This window comes from Mustela putorius, unplaced genomic scaffold (genome assembly GCF_011764305.1).
Source record: "Mustela putorius furo isolate JIRA1106 unplaced genomic scaffold, ASM1176430v1.1 tig00000228_pilon_pilon_pilon, whole genome shotgun sequence".
In the NCBI taxonomy this organism is placed as follows: Eukaryota; Metazoa; Chordata; class Mammalia; order Carnivora; family Mustelidae; genus Mustela; species Mustela putorius.
Window position 1 is genome coordinate 6,016,516 of NW_025421322.1, and position 15,212 is coordinate 6,031,727.

A 15,212-nucleotide genomic window follows, 5' to 3' on the forward strand; every position below is an offset into this window, starting at 1 on the left:
ACCATGGCACAGCCATGTGAAAGAATTTGGGAAAGGGATCCTCTAGCGTTTGGATGACTGCAGACTTAGCAAATGGCTTGACCACAACCACATGAAAAACCTGCAGTCAGAACCACCCAGCAGACCTGCTCATGGATTCCAAACTTTCAGAAACAGGGTGAGATAATGTGGGTTTTTAAAAATTAATTAATTAATTAATTTTTAATTAATGTTCTAATTTTTTAATAAACGTATAATGTATTTTTATCCCCAGGGGTACAGGCCTGTGAATCGCCAGATAATATGGTTTTTTGGGGGTCTGCTATATTTTGACAGTTTGTTACACAGCAATAGATAACGAATATACCATTGTTTCATTTAAAAATGCCTACGTATTCAAAAATACAAACAGAACTCCTGAAATTGTACTTTTTATGAGTTGCTTCTGTTGAAATGTCAAAGGCATTTTTAAAGCAGAGAATTGTCTAATAATTAATGCCTGACGCTCCATAAAATTACAGGCAGCTCTGACTTTGAGCACATCATTGCTACAGAAAATGTGTGGCAGCAACTGACAGGATGAGAAAAAAAGCAAGACTAAACCTAAGATGCCAGGATCATTTCTGGGGATCCCTCCTTCTGGACTACTTATGATTCTGGTGGAAGCCTAAGAAGTCTATTTCTTTAAAATCCTTAGAATCAAGAGCAATCACCTTTCTTCTTTCTTCTTTTCTTTCTATTCCTATACTGACAGTCTTTTAAAAAATTAATTCATTTATTTATGTTTAAGTGCTCTTTATGCTTCTATGCCCAGCGTGGGGCTTGAACTCACAACCCTGAGATCAAGATTTGCAAGTTCTACTGACTAAGCCATCCAGGTGCCCCTACAGTGACAGTCTTGAGGTACTCAAATTAAACTGCTTTAAATACCCATAGAAAATTCCCTGAGTACTTGAGACAATGTACACAGCAGTCTGCCTGGAGCAGAGTCGATGAAGAGGACTGTTAGAAGGTAAGGTTGAGAAAAGTTAAGCTGATGTCCTTTCTCTCTTGGTCCACAGAGCTGGGATTAGCAATAAATGATTCTCCATGGTTCACCTTATTTTCCCCAAGTCTTGCGTGTTCATTCTCTTCATCTCTGACTGCAGGGCCTGACCATGAACTTGCCCCTGGAAATTCGTGAGGCTTCTTTGTTTCTGAGGACTTGCCTGGCTTTGGGGAACCTGTTTTCTCTCCCAGTTTCTTTCTGCTCCCTTTTCTTCCTTGGTTTGGGCATCATCTGATACTTTGGGAAAGGAATTCCCAACGGCTGCAAAGCTGGTCCTTAGGTACCTCACCCTTAGATCTATACTCACTGATTCCCAGTAAAGAATTGTATCATTTTTCTTAAAATCATACTTTCAAATTGAGTGCCCACCCAATGCATGTGCACACATGTGTGCAGGTGTGCACACACATAACACACACACATAGATTTCCGTAGCTCTCACCAACTCAGGGGCCAAGGAAGCATGGAAACCTCAGCTGGTTCCACAAATTCTGGTTCTTGAAAGCCTTGTTTAAAGCCCACCATACCCACCTCCACCCATCTGCTCCCTTCCCTGCAGCATTTCAGTCAGACAAATATGGAAATTAAGTTCTGGATTTTTTTTTTTGCTTTTTTAACAAAAGTTTTACTTATAAAGACATTAAATTCACACAACAAGCAGAGAAACAGTACAATGAATTCTCTTAAACTGGATAATTATAAAAGATTTTGCCACATTTGCCTTATCTATTCTTTCCCCCCTTTTGTTGAATTATTATTATTATTATTTTAGATTTTATTTATTTATATGACAAAGAGAGAGATCACAAGTAAGCAGAGAGGCAGGCAGAGAGAGAGGGGGAAGCAGGCTCCCTGCTGAGCAGAGAACCCAAAGCAGGGGGGGGGTGGAGGATGGGGACTGGATCCCAGGACCCTGAGACCATGACCTGAGCTGAAGGCAGAGGCTTAACCCACTGAGCCACCCAGGCGCCCCTTGTTGAATTATTTTAAAATTTCAGATATCATGTCATTGCGTCTCTACCTATTTAACCATACATTTCTGAACTGTTAGTTGTCTAAATCAAGATGCAAACCAGGTCCGCAAATTACATTTAGTCATCTGTCCTTTAAGTCTATTTTAATGCAGATTCCTCCCCTCCCCATCCCACAATATTTTATCATGTCATTGATTTGTTGTAGTAAGTCTGTTTCCTATTGGCTCCCCAATATTCTAGAATTTGTCTATTTGGCTTCTTGGGCTGTCCTTAAATTTGTTTTCCTATCTTCCTTATTTCCTAAGGCTTAATAAATTTGGCTTCATTTTAAGGCAATGACACCTCAAAAGGGATGCCGTAGACTGTGGTACTGCACTTTAGAAGACCTGCAGGGAGGGTTTGGTTGTTTAACTTTTAGTGATGCTAAAGTTGATCAATGAGTTTAGGTGGCGACCACCTAAGAGCTCATTCTAAAGTTTCCCATGAACCATTCGTCATATTAGTTTCATCCATTGATGATCCCAAGTGAGTTCTGATGAGGAATCCTTGTCTTAATAACAGACCTGGCCCACTGGTTACAATTTGCTTACAGCAAACCATTATCCAGTTGCTCCCTGAGAACACAGGTTTGAACTGTACATGTCCATCTTATGCAGATTTTTTGGGATAAATACAGTATAGTACTATAAGTGTATTAACTCTCCTTAATGATTTTCTTTTTTTTTTCAAGATTGTTTATTTATTTATTAGACAGAGATCACAAGTAGGCAGAGAGGCAGGCAGAGAGAGGAAGGGAAGCAGGCTCCCTGCTGAGCAGAGAGCCTGATGGGGCTCGATCCCAGGACCCTGGGATCATACCTGAGCCAAAGGCAGAGGCTTTAACCCACTGAGCCACCCAGGTGCCCCTCTCCTTATGATTTTCTTAATGACATTTTCTTTTATCTAGCTTCATTTATCGTAAGAATATAGTACAAAATAAAGGTAACATACAAAATGTGTTTATGTTATTGGGCTTCTGGTCAACAATAGACTAAAAGTAGTTAAGTTTTGTAGGGAGACAAAAGTTATACATGAATTTTTGACTGCAGAGGGGGTCAGCACCCCCCCAATTTGGTGTTGTTCAAGGGTCACTGTACTTCTTTGGCCTGAACCCCCAGAAGATACAGCTTCCATTCATAGTTGTATCTCCATGCTCTAGACAAGTACTCATAAATATTAATGTGCATATGAATCTCATTAGGATGTAGATTCAGTTCAGGAGGACAGAGACTCTGTATTCCTCATAATCCCTCAGGTTATTCCAATATTATTAATCTGTGGCTACATGAAGCAAGGCCCTGGGGCACCTCTAACATCTAATATCCTACAGGAGCTATAGGCCACTTTGAGATTTTCAAGAAATTTCCCGATGATATATGGCAATTGGCCCTAAGGATTAGGGAGAACATCAGAATTGGACAACACTATAGGGCTCTCTTCCTGGCCAATCTGCCCTCTTCTAACATGGAAACTACTACATGAGGACCAGTCATGGCCTCAGAAGCCTTCCTTTACATGGCTTCTTCCTCCAGTGCAAGAGCCCATGACCATCCCCTTGTTGCTGGGCTGGACCATCTAGACTTAGTCATCTCCTCGTCCTCTCTTCATGCACACCTCTGCGTGAACCCCTGCAAGTGGAGATGGAAGAAGTACAGTGAAAACTATACTATGCTCTGGTTTTCTCCAAAACCTAGGATACTGAGAAGAGCATGGAGCAGAATGTGCCACAGAGACCAACCTACTACCTCCTCAGTACCCTGGGAAAAGGTCAGGACTTTCTGCCAGAGCCACCCAGGAAGAACTGAGATCATATGATGCAGGGGATGGAGGGAGCTATATCAAGATCAGGGAAGATAATAAAGGTAAATCATCCCATCAAGCAAATGCTACAGATGCTTGCCCTAAATTTTTTACTGTTTGACTCTCAATGCTCCCAACTGGCTTTTACCCATGCATATGCCTTGGCTTGATATCCTAGATAGTTTAATATCACCTTTTGGCCCACTTACTTAAGTTTCCTCCAAATACCCTTCTGGCATTTTTGCCTCACCTTCGGATTTTCATTCTTGGTCTGTGACTTTGCTCATACTCGTGATTTTGGAGTCCCAAGCCTTGGACGAGGACAGTTTCCTCCAGCCTGTAACTCTGCAGATCTCACATCAGACCATAGTCAACCCGAGTTTCCTTAGCAGAAGACCAGTGGGGCTGGATTCAGGCAATTGAAGTCAGATTGGGGTAGGTCTCGATTCATAGGTAAGATTAGATTAGACTGCCCCATGTGTACTGAGGAATTGCTGGAGGTTTTCAAACAGGGAAGGGACAGTCTCATGATATTAGATTATTTGAATATATTTTTCCAGGTTCAGACATTTTCAAGAGTATATTGAAGCAGCAACAGTGAGCATGCCTCATTAAAAATCTCAGAGAGAACATTCTGTTCTGCTATAGCCCCAGCCATGGTCTCTGGGTTCTCATTTTGGCATTTTCCCTTGGGTAAATGTCACCTCTTTTCAGTTTATTTATAGTTCATTTAGACCATTAAAGCCATAATCATTCCCCAAATAGGGAGAGATCCTCTGACGATCAGTGGAAAAAGCATTTCTATATGAAAGTGAAAGTGAAGAGAGCAGTGTTACTATGATACCTGACAACTACCCTCTCATTTTCTCCTTGTGTTATTTCAACCTGTGTTACTTCCTTCAAAACCTTGCCTAAAGTATTTTTCTTCTATGAAGTCAATCCTGACTAAATCCACCACATTTTGATACAGGAAGAACTTCTTCATATTCAAGGCTAGGAAGTGGCATGGCACAGGCTTTGGAAAAAGGCAGATCTAGGTTTGAATCTCAGATCTGCTATTCACATTATTCAAAATGAAGGTCAATTAAAAAAAAGATTTTATTTATTTATTTGATAGACAGAGAGAGAGAGCACAAGCAGGTAGAGCAGCAGGCAGAGGGAGAGGGAGGGAAAAGCAGGCTTCCCACCAATCAGGAAGCCCGATGGGGGACTCCATCCCAGGACCCTGGAATCACTACCTTAATGGAAGACAGGTGGTTAATGGATTGAGCCACCCAAGTGCCCCTAAAATGAACATCAAATTTACCATCGGTATTATGAAGCTATCAGTACTGTGGTATCTGTTCAGATTTTTTTACATTTTAACCAAAGACCAATCTCCCATTTCTTTCTTGCTAAGATAACCCTTATTTGTTCAAATGTTGAGTGGAGATTCCTTGATATCGTGCAAGGTGAATACAGCTCCTGAGTTATACTGATCATGTGACCCAGTACTGGCCAGTGAGATATAAGAGGAAGTTTGATGGCAGTTTCTGGGAAAGGCTTTCATGCCTGAAGACAGTGCCCTATCTTCTTCCTGTTTTTAAGTTTGGTAGTGTAAGATATGATACTTTTACTTAAGAGGTAGACAAACCCAAAGACAGTGACCCAGACCTCTAAAGAGTGGAGTTGCCAATTTGATGCCAGCAATTGCTTCCCCTCTTTCATCCTAACTTCTTGTCATGTAAGATGAATTAACCAGTCTTGGGTAAATAGCCCCTGCTACCTGGCTTCTCTTTGACTTGCAGTCGAAAGCATTCTTAACTATTAGCATTAGCTATCTCATAGGGTATCACTGAAGCTAAATGAGGAATCCAGTTTAGCACCTAGAATAGAGAAGGTAGTCCGTATATAATCCTGGAATTAACTTATTTATTCAACAATCCTAACGAAAGTACTCAATTCGATGTTTCTCTCAATTGAACTCCCCAGAACGACCATGGAATAATTGTAGGATAGGAAGGGTGTACCTAATTCAGAGTATTTGTCATTTACTCATTTATCACATATTTCCTGAAGGCTAGGTAAGGTGTTGAGATCTGGGGAAACAATGATGAGCCTATAATAGGCATAATCTCTGTCCTGGAGCTTGGAGTCTAGTGGAAGGGGTTGGCCAATAATCAAACACCACTCAAGTAAATGTGATGAGTGTTTTCTACAAGAGGAGCATGTTGCTACATGGATAAATCATGGAGAAATGTATCTTCCCAATATAACCATCCCTAATCTGAGAGAGCCAGAGAGACTTCCTTGAGGATGAGATGATGAAGCACTGATCTGAGGGGCAGTTAGGACCTAGTTAGATGAGGGAGAAAAGACAGCCAAAGTTTAGGGAGATAGAGTAGTAAATTCAAAGACCCTGGGCAAGAGGGAACATGGTTTGCAGTTTGCATTTTTGTTTTCAAAATTTATTTTGATTAAAATTGTATAAACATGGAGACATGTGTGTATAAGATACATATGTGTATAAAACGATATCTATAGTTTTAAAAGTCAAATAATTAAGTAATAATATAGACTATAACACTGATTAATGCTATTGAAAAATAGCAGTCCATGCCTCACTCCACCCCACTGTCCAATCCCACTCTTTTTTTTTTTTTTTTAAGATTTTATTTATTTATTTGACAGAGATCACAAGTAGACAGAGAGCAAGCAGAGAGAGAGGGAGAAGCAGACTCCCTGTTGAGCAGAGAGCCCGATGCGGGGCTCGATCCCAGGACCCCGAGATAATGACCTGAGCTGAAGGCGGAGGCTTTAACCCACTGAGCCACCTAGGTGCCCCCCCCACCTCTTTTTTTAAAAAATATTTTATTTATTTATTTGACAGAGAGAGATCACAAGTAGGCAGAGAGGTAGGCAGAGAGAGAGAGAGAAGGGGAAGCAGGCTCCCTGCTAAGCAGAGAGCCAGATGCGGGGCTCGACCCCAGGCCCCTGAGATCATGACCTGAGCCGAAGGCAGACACTTACCCTACTGAGCCACCCAGGTGCCCCTTCAATCCCACTCTTAAGAGACAACCTATTTTTATGAGCTTTCTTTTCTAAATTCTAGCATTTACTTCCATATTTCTAAATAATATGCTGATTGGCTGACCCAGAATACATTTCTCTTTTTTTTCTTTCTTGCATGCCCCGCCTTAGAGTTTGGGAAAGCTAGATACGAATTTTTCCAGCCTCCCTAGCAGAGAAAGGTGACTGTGTGACCCAGTTTTGGCCAAGGGCAGGAAGGCATCCTGGAGGCTTCTAACGTCAGTGCTGGGATTGTTTTCCTGATACATGGCATCGCTGAGGCTCACACCAACTCTTTCCCCTTCTTACTGCCTTACCCATAGACATAATGGCTGAAGCTGAAGGGATCATCTGTGTCCACAACGAAAAAGGACAAGATAATCTCAGAGATGCCGAAACTGAGCACCAGAAGCAGCTGCTAACTTTCAGATCTTTTGTTTTAAAGTGAAGAAAATGGGCTCTACAACTGGGGACGCTTGCTGCACTCAGCGCTGGGCCCAGCTTCCTTCAAAATGTTTACTGTTCATGAAGTTATCTGCAAGCTCAGCTTGGAGGGGGATCACTCCATGCCCCCAAGTACATATGGGTCGGTCAAAGCATACACCAATTTTGATGCTGAGCATGATGCTCTGAACATTGAAACGGCCATCAAGACCAAAGGTGTGGATGAGGTCATCATTGTCAACATTTTGACCAACCGCAGCAATGAACAGAGACAGGATATTGCCTTCGCCTACCAGAGAAGGACCAAAAAGGAACTTGCATCAGCGCTGAAATCAGCCTTGTCTGGCCACCTAGAGACAGTGATTTTGGACCTATTAAAAACATCTGCTCAATATGACACTTCTGAGCTGAAAGCCTCCATGAAGGGACTGAGGACTGATGAGGACTCCCTCATTGAGATCATCTGCTCAAGGACCAACCAAGAGCTTCAGGAAATTAACAGAGTCTACAAGGAAATGTACAAGACTGATCTGGAGAAGGACATCGTTTCTGATACATCTGGTGACTTCCGCAAGCTGATGGTTGCCCTTGCAAAGGGTAGAAGAGCAGAGGATGGCTCTGTCATTGATTATGAACTGATTGACCAAGATGCCTGGGATCTCTACGATGCCGGAGTGAAGAGGAAAGGAACTGATGTACCCAAGAGGATCAGCATCATGACTGAGCACAGTGTGTGTCATCTCCAGAAAGTATTTGATAGGTACAAGAGCTACAGCCCTTATGACATGTTGGAGAGCCTCAAGAAGGAGGTCAAAGGAGACCTGGAAAATGCTTTCCTAAACCTGGTCCAGTGCATTCAGAATAAGCCCTTGTATTTTGCTGACCAGCTGTACGACTCCATGAAGGGCAAGGGGACTCGTGATAAAGTTCTGATTAGAATCATGGTCTCTCGCAGTGAAGTGGACCTGTTGAAAATTAGGTCTGAATTCAAGAGAAAGTATGGCAAGTCTCTGTATTACTACATCCAGCAAGACACGAAGGGCGACTACCAGAAAGCGCTGCTGTACCTGTGTGGTGGGAATGACTGAGGCCCACGACGGTTAAGCATCCAGGAATGGTGCTCCTTTGTTTCCAGCTAACAATTCTAGGAAATAGCTTATGACTAAAAGTCCCCTTGTGCCCATCCCCACAGGGATGGCGTTAGTATCACCCGCTTCCCATCCTTATTGCAGTTGCCTAAGCACTGCCTGCCTCTCATGTCTAGTCTCTCCTTTTGGCCAAAGAGATGAACATTCCAAGGAGTTGGAAGTGAAATCTATGATGTGAAACACTTTGCCTCTTGTGTACTGTGTCATAAACAGATGAATAAACTGAATTTTTACTTTATAAACAAACAAAAAAAATAGAGTGAAGAAAACAAAATTTTATTTTTCTAAACCACGGTTAATCAACCTTGATGTAACTAACAGCTCGAAGCATTCCTGACTCCTTATTTATGTCGCTAGTCTTTGATTTAGGAGATTTAAGCAACAACTGTTGACTTTCAGTTATAGTAAATGATGGTATCACCCTCCGTCATAACCTCCACTTCCTCCTCTCCCACACACCACTATCTTCCTCCTTCCACCTTCCTGATTGCATTTTATCATCAGTTTTAGTAAATCATCATTCAGTAATTCCATTATTATGATTAAACGAACATCATCTGCTATCAGACCAAGTAGGTACAAGGATTAGTATGATAGTATTTCCACTCTTGTATGATTTCTTTTCTCCTGGAGCTACTGAATGCTATCTATGTACTTAGTTTTCTCTGTACCTATTGTTATGACTTTCCACACCCTCAAAGAATTTCTCAATATAACTTTCCACAATGTTAAATATAATCTTTGGATTCCACCCCTACCACCACTCAGAGACCTCTGTTGAAAGAGTTTCACTGCTCTCTGAGCCTGTAACAAGGCCACCATTTTGACCTCCCTCGAACTGCTCCTCCTGTTTTCTGAGTCTTAAAGATCACCTCTTTCTTGGTTTTGCCTTGTTCTCCTAATGTCTAGTGGAGCACATTGTCCAAAATCTTTCTGAGAAAGAGTGCACGAGAGGCACTTTGAAACTCTGCATTCCTGGAACTGAATTTTATTCTACCTTTATACATCATCAAGAACTTGTCTAGGCATAGAGTTATTCAAGGGTATGGCTTTCAGTATCTTCAAGCTAGCAATGTTGTTGAGAGAGTTAATATATTCTGATCCTTGAGTTTTTGTGTCTGAGAAGTTTCTCTGCTCTTTTCATTTTATTTTTACTCTCTGGAAAGGTCAGCCCAGAAATTTAATCATAATTGCTTAAACTTACGTCATTTAGAATCCACTGTACTGAGTACTACGTGGTCAGATCAGTCAGAAGACATAATGCTTGAGTTCTCAAAACCAGTGTTTTGTCTTTCCTCTAAAAAGCTTTCTGCCCAACATTCTTTCCATTCTTTCTTTCTGAAACACCTGTTCATCACATATTAGGCCTTCCTGACTGATCCTGCAATTTTCTTATCTCTTCTCTCTTATTGCCTATTTTGCTGTCTTTTTTACCCTATTTTCTAGGAGGTTGCTTAGATTCTATCAATAAAAGGTTCTGTTTCAGCTTTTATATTTCAATGCCCACAAACTCATTTTGGATCTCTGGTGATTATTTTATTGTTTTTAAATAGTATGCTGTTCTTGTTTCATGACTGTAATAATTTCTGATATACTAATTAGATAATCTTTATCTATCCCTGTGTTATTTACCTCAAAATCACTCTCATATTTGCTCTGGTCTTTATACTTCACTTTGGAGGCTTCTCTCAAATGTATGGTAATCCCTGGCCTCAAATATGTATTTAAGAGTGTGCCATAAAAAGCTTATTAGGAGTTCCCTGTGTGAGGATGGAACTTGCTGACTGATTGGGGAGGCATGGGTGGTGGTGTTATAAGTTAGGCTCTGGGTTCACCAAGCTGGATGGAGAGAGCTAGGAGATGGTGTCTCCCTGATGAGTGTAAGGCCTTTCACTTAATCTCCTTGCTATTAGGTCCAATGCCTCACTCTTCGTTTTTGATTTTATTTATTTGTCAGAAAGCTAGCACAAGCAGGGGGAGTGGCATGCAGAGGAAGAAGCAGGCTCCCCACTGAGCAGGGAGCCCCTAGATGGGACTCCATCCCAGGACCCTGGGATCATGACCTGAGCAGAAGGCAGATGCTTAAGTGACTGAGTCACCCAGGAGTCCCTAATGCCTCACTCTTGATGGATGATGTCCCCTAGCCAAAAGTCTGCCAAGTTCCACCTGACACTTCTGTCTCCTGCCAGCATGGAGGAGGGATGGGGTTTTGGACTGAGTTGTGTCTCCCCTAAATTCATATGTTGAAGTTGTAACCCCCAGTGCCTCAGAATGTGACTGTATTGGGAAACAGGACTATTAAAGAGGAAATTAAGTCAAAATGAAGTCCTATGGTTGGGTCCTATTCCAATATGACTAATGCCCTTATAAGAAAAGGAGATTAGGGGATGCCTGGCTGGCTCAGTTGGTGGAGCATGAGACTCTTGATCTTGGGGTTCTGAGTTCCAGCCGCACACTGGGTGTACAGATTACTTTAAAATCTTAAAAAAAAAAAGAAAAGAAAAGAAAAGGAGATTAGGACATAGATACGCATTCACAGTAAAAAGACTGTTTGAAGACAGAGCCTCAAGATGGCCACTCACAAGCCAAGGAGAGACACTTTAGGATGAAACCAACCCTGCCAAAGCCCTGAATCTTGGACTTCTATCCTCCAAAACTATGAGGAAATAAATTTCTGTTGTTCAAGCCACAATAGTCTGCGGTACTTTGTTATGGCAGCCCTAGTAAGCCAATACAGATGGGAGCTTGATTATGCTGCTGGGGCTGGGGACCTAGGGGCCTGCCAGCTTTGTATCCGGATTTTGAATCAGTCTCTCTGCTTTCAGCCCTACCACCTACTTCCATCTTCAATGATAACAGGAAACTTGATCACTCTACCTTCATGAGGTTCTGCAGGCGGACCAGACTTGATCCATAGAGTCTACGGATGCTCGGATGCTTGTTTCATCTCTCTTAGCTCAGCTAAGTCTCTCCTCCTTTAGTCACTTTCCACTCCCCAGATTTCTTTCTCATCTTTAACATTCTCATCTCCTCTCTTATTCTTCTATCAGTGGGACTGTGGGAAGAAGTAGAGATAAACACAAGAGTTCAATACACTCTGTTTTAACAGGACCACTTTTTTTTTTTTTAAACTAAAGACTTATTGATGGCCAGTCCAAGAAACAAAAACATATGGTATCCCGAAGGAAATATGCAAACCTCAGCTAACTGCCAGCTGAATTCCACACTACTAGTTCAAGAGCCTTCATGGAATTGGTAAAGATCCAGGCAAATACACCTATCCGTGCAACTATAGAAAACAGAAGTGGCCCCAAACTGCAAGGAAATGGCTCTTTGATGCTCAGCTTGTTAAGTTATAAATGTCTATGTTGATTTCAAATTCAGAAATTCAGGTACATTTCATCCTGCCCAAGGTTTCTTCTTGGGGATAAGAGCCAATCAAACAAGTTAGTGTTTTTATAGTGTAAAACAATATGGCTCTGCAGTAGATTCAAAGACAGTCAAGCTGTAGTGGGCAAACAAGCAGCAGCTAGACTTGTGTCATTAGAACCGTAACCCTTTAAAACTTGAGATTTGTGCCCAGATGCTGCAGAAGTGGCCCCCTTCTCCCTGCCCCTCTTCTTTTCCCTCCCCTTGCTTGTGCTGTTTCCATCTCTCTTTCAAATAAATAAGATCTTTAAAAATAAAAAATACAAGATTCACCATAATAAGGCAACAATTTAGTATCAAATACTGAACTTTTTTACTTTAGGGAAGTGTAATTAACCATCATAATAGATGCTGAAGATTACTACTAAAATGATAATAAAAATAACTCTTTTTCTTGTCTGTGAATTTAACTATAACTTTAATCTTATAAGTGAAATAATTTAGTTTATAAACAAAACTCTTCTATGACTAGCTTTTTTTGTGAAAATTTACTTTGTTGTTGCCACCTAAAGTAACCATCAAACTCTAAATGGTGGGGCAACTTTAAAGTCCTCAATGAATACTGTGGCAAATTCCAGGCTCATTTTTTTTTTTTTGATGTCATAATTGCTCCAATTGTAAACAGTGGTCAACAATTATATAAGCAATCACTAGCTTGAGAATGGAATAATGCTGGAGAAGAAGAAAGGAATCCTGACCATCACAATGACCAATAAAAAGAAAGGTTTGGCTATAAATGCTGATTTTGTTTGCACCAAAAATTTTGGGAGTGACAAATTTGATAAAAGCTTTCAGATAAAATTTTTTTACAAAATATATATCTTTTAAGATTTTATTTATTTGTCAGACAGAAAGAGAGAGAAAGCACATGTGCACAAGAAGGAGGAGTGGCAGACAGAGGGAGAAGCAGGCTAAGAGCCTGATGAGGGACTTCATCCCAGGGCCCTGGGATGACCTTAGCTGAAGGTGGATGTTTAACCAACTGAGCCACATAGACATCCCTGGATAATTTTTTAAATGGCTGCAAATTAAAGATGACAGATTGAGTCACACTAGTTTATCTTCATTGTTTCCTAAAAAGGACAGTAAAGGAACACAAAAGATAAATAAACAAGAACAAAGGGCATGAAGGAGGGATCACCTGCAAAATGTATATTTCAACCCAAGTCTGCAAGAAGGGGTGGATGGAACAGTAGAAACTGGTTTAACACAACAGCAAAAACTACACTCTACTGTCATCCTAGAGGTCACTACAAAAAGAGCTAAATATGCTATCAAGCTTCAGAGTGCCCTAGGTCCAGAGATCATCAGAGGGAGATGTTGATGAAAGGCCCCAAGATCCCAGAAGTCAAGAAGAGGCAAAAGATAGGGGCCTGAGTGAATGTGGGCATTTGGAGTTGTTAGATGTTCAGGTCACCAGTCCCATTTCTTGAAGCCAGGTGATTACCTCCAGCTGGAGAAACAGCAGAGAGACTTGTATGCCAGGCACAAAGAAAGGCAGGTAAGGCACCTACAGGAAAGAAAAGAACATGAAAAATTGCATAGTAAGTAATAACTCACTTGAACCCTTTTCTCTGAACTGCTTCCAGAATATCAGGTGCCAGAATGTCCCCTAAGGCAAAAGATTGCAGATATTTCTCCTTGGAAAATGAAGAGCCCAAAAGAAAAGAAGAACCTATGGAAAGAAGAGCTTCTACCTGATCACCATACAGCAAGCCCACTCCTTCCCATCTTCATACATGAAGTTTCTGGTGAGGTTTTATGACCTCATTCTTAAGAATGAATGGAGTGTTACAGGTTTGCAGACCTTTGATGGAAGCCTTCAACATGGTGAGATTTTAGAATAGTAGAGAGCTAAGGAGCATAATTATGACATTCAGAATATTAGAAATAAAGGGACTGTTCTTCAAGTTCCTAGAAAGAAAAATTCCAGGTTACAAAGAAATGGGAATCAGGATGGCACTGGAATTCTCAATAGAAACACTGGCTATTAGACTATAAAAGAGCAATTTTTATCAACTTTGGAACGAAAAATTTCAACTTAGAATCCTATCCTTGGTCAAACTTTCCATCAAAAGTAAGGGTCAAATAAAGCCATTTCAAGTTTTGCCTTCTGTACCCTTTCTTGGGTTGTTACTGGAATATGTGCCATGAAAACAAAAAACAAAAAAACAACGAAGCAATAAACCAAGAAAGAAGGCACAGGGCAAAGCAATGGGGTTCTTGCTCTGCAGATGAAGGAATGTCCCAGGAATGACAACTGAACAGCACGTCCTGAGAGAAATTCATCTCCTTTGGAATAGGAGGACTGGACTTCTAGAAGGATGTTTGGGGGGGAAGGTGGAGAGTGGGAGAATGGAATTGTTTGATCATTTGGAAAATAAATTTGATTGTCATTTGATACATATGTGGTAGAAAAAATAGAAGGATGGGTGCATAACAAGCTAACTAAACAGATTAAAGGTTTTATAAGAGAGAAAACAACCACAGTACACTAGTTGGCTCTGTTGTCACTGGTACTTGCAGTCACCAGCTACGTACTACCCCTAAACTGGGAAAGTTTTTGTTGGAAAAATGGTGGAAGAGAAAACTGTATGCGGTCTGAAAGAGCTAAATCCTTATCTAAAGGAGGCAACAGATGGTCGAAGCACCATATCTAACTGGATAAATCAAAAGATAGCAGTATAAATTATTTGGAAACAGGAAGGTCAGGGCCCCTGGCTGGCACAGTCTGAAGAGTATGCAACTCTTGATCTCCGGGTTGTGAGTTCAAGCCCCATGTTGGGTGTTGAGATTACTTAAAAATAAAATCTCTATAGGAAGAAGGAGAAGGGAGCAGGAGAACAAGAGGAGGAGAAGGTGGAGGAGATGGGCAGGCTAATGGCAGCAGAAATGGCTAAAAGTGGGATGTGGATGCCTCTAGAAAGGAGATTAAGAAGGTAGAGAAAAGGTGGGTATTGTTTTGTCTTAAAATATTATATTATCTCGAAAAAGTGTGTGCTTATGCTTTAAAAGTTAAGCATAAAATTTTTAAATTCATTTGCTGAGCATGAAACATGAAACAACCAAACCTTGTCTCATAATGCAGTTTTCAGGAAAACAGCTGATCCATAAAGATTAAAATAGAAGTTGGGTATCATCTCTGGCAATGTAGTATTAACTTGAAATAAAATATGATATACCTTCCATGCCCTCCTTATTTCTATGGTTCACATGTGTGGACTAGACTCTTTGTCAGACCTTTCACCAATATCCTTTAGGAACAAGAGGTTATAAGTGAAACCTTTGATAATTTGTGTTGTT

The 15,212-nt window shown here is 40.9% G+C and overlaps 1 protein-coding gene and 1 long non-coding RNA gene across 2 annotated transcripts in view; one reads left to right on the plus strand and one right to left on the minus strand.

Moving 5' to 3' along the window:
- The window catches only part of LOC123391448, a 29,621-nt gene that overhangs the window by 13,441 nt on the left and 968 nt on the right, over positions 1–15,212 (minus strand). Inside the window, exons 2-3 of the long non-coding RNA XR_006606133.1 lie at positions 13,357–13,419; positions 11,358–11,535 (exon numbers count right to left, since the gene is read on the minus strand). This is a non-coding gene — a long non-coding RNA (uncharacterized LOC123391448). The remainder of the gene's footprint in view (positions 1–11,357; positions 11,536–13,356; positions 13,420–15,212) is intronic.
- LOC101686714 (annexin A2-like) lies at positions 7,380–8,462 on the plus strand. The gene has a single exon (XM_045077996.1). It carries the CDS (start codon positions 7,401–7,403, stop codon positions 8,418–8,420), a length of 1,020 nt encoding a protein of 339 aa, XP_044933931.1. The 5' UTR covers positions 7,380–7,400; the 3' UTR covers positions 8,421–8,462.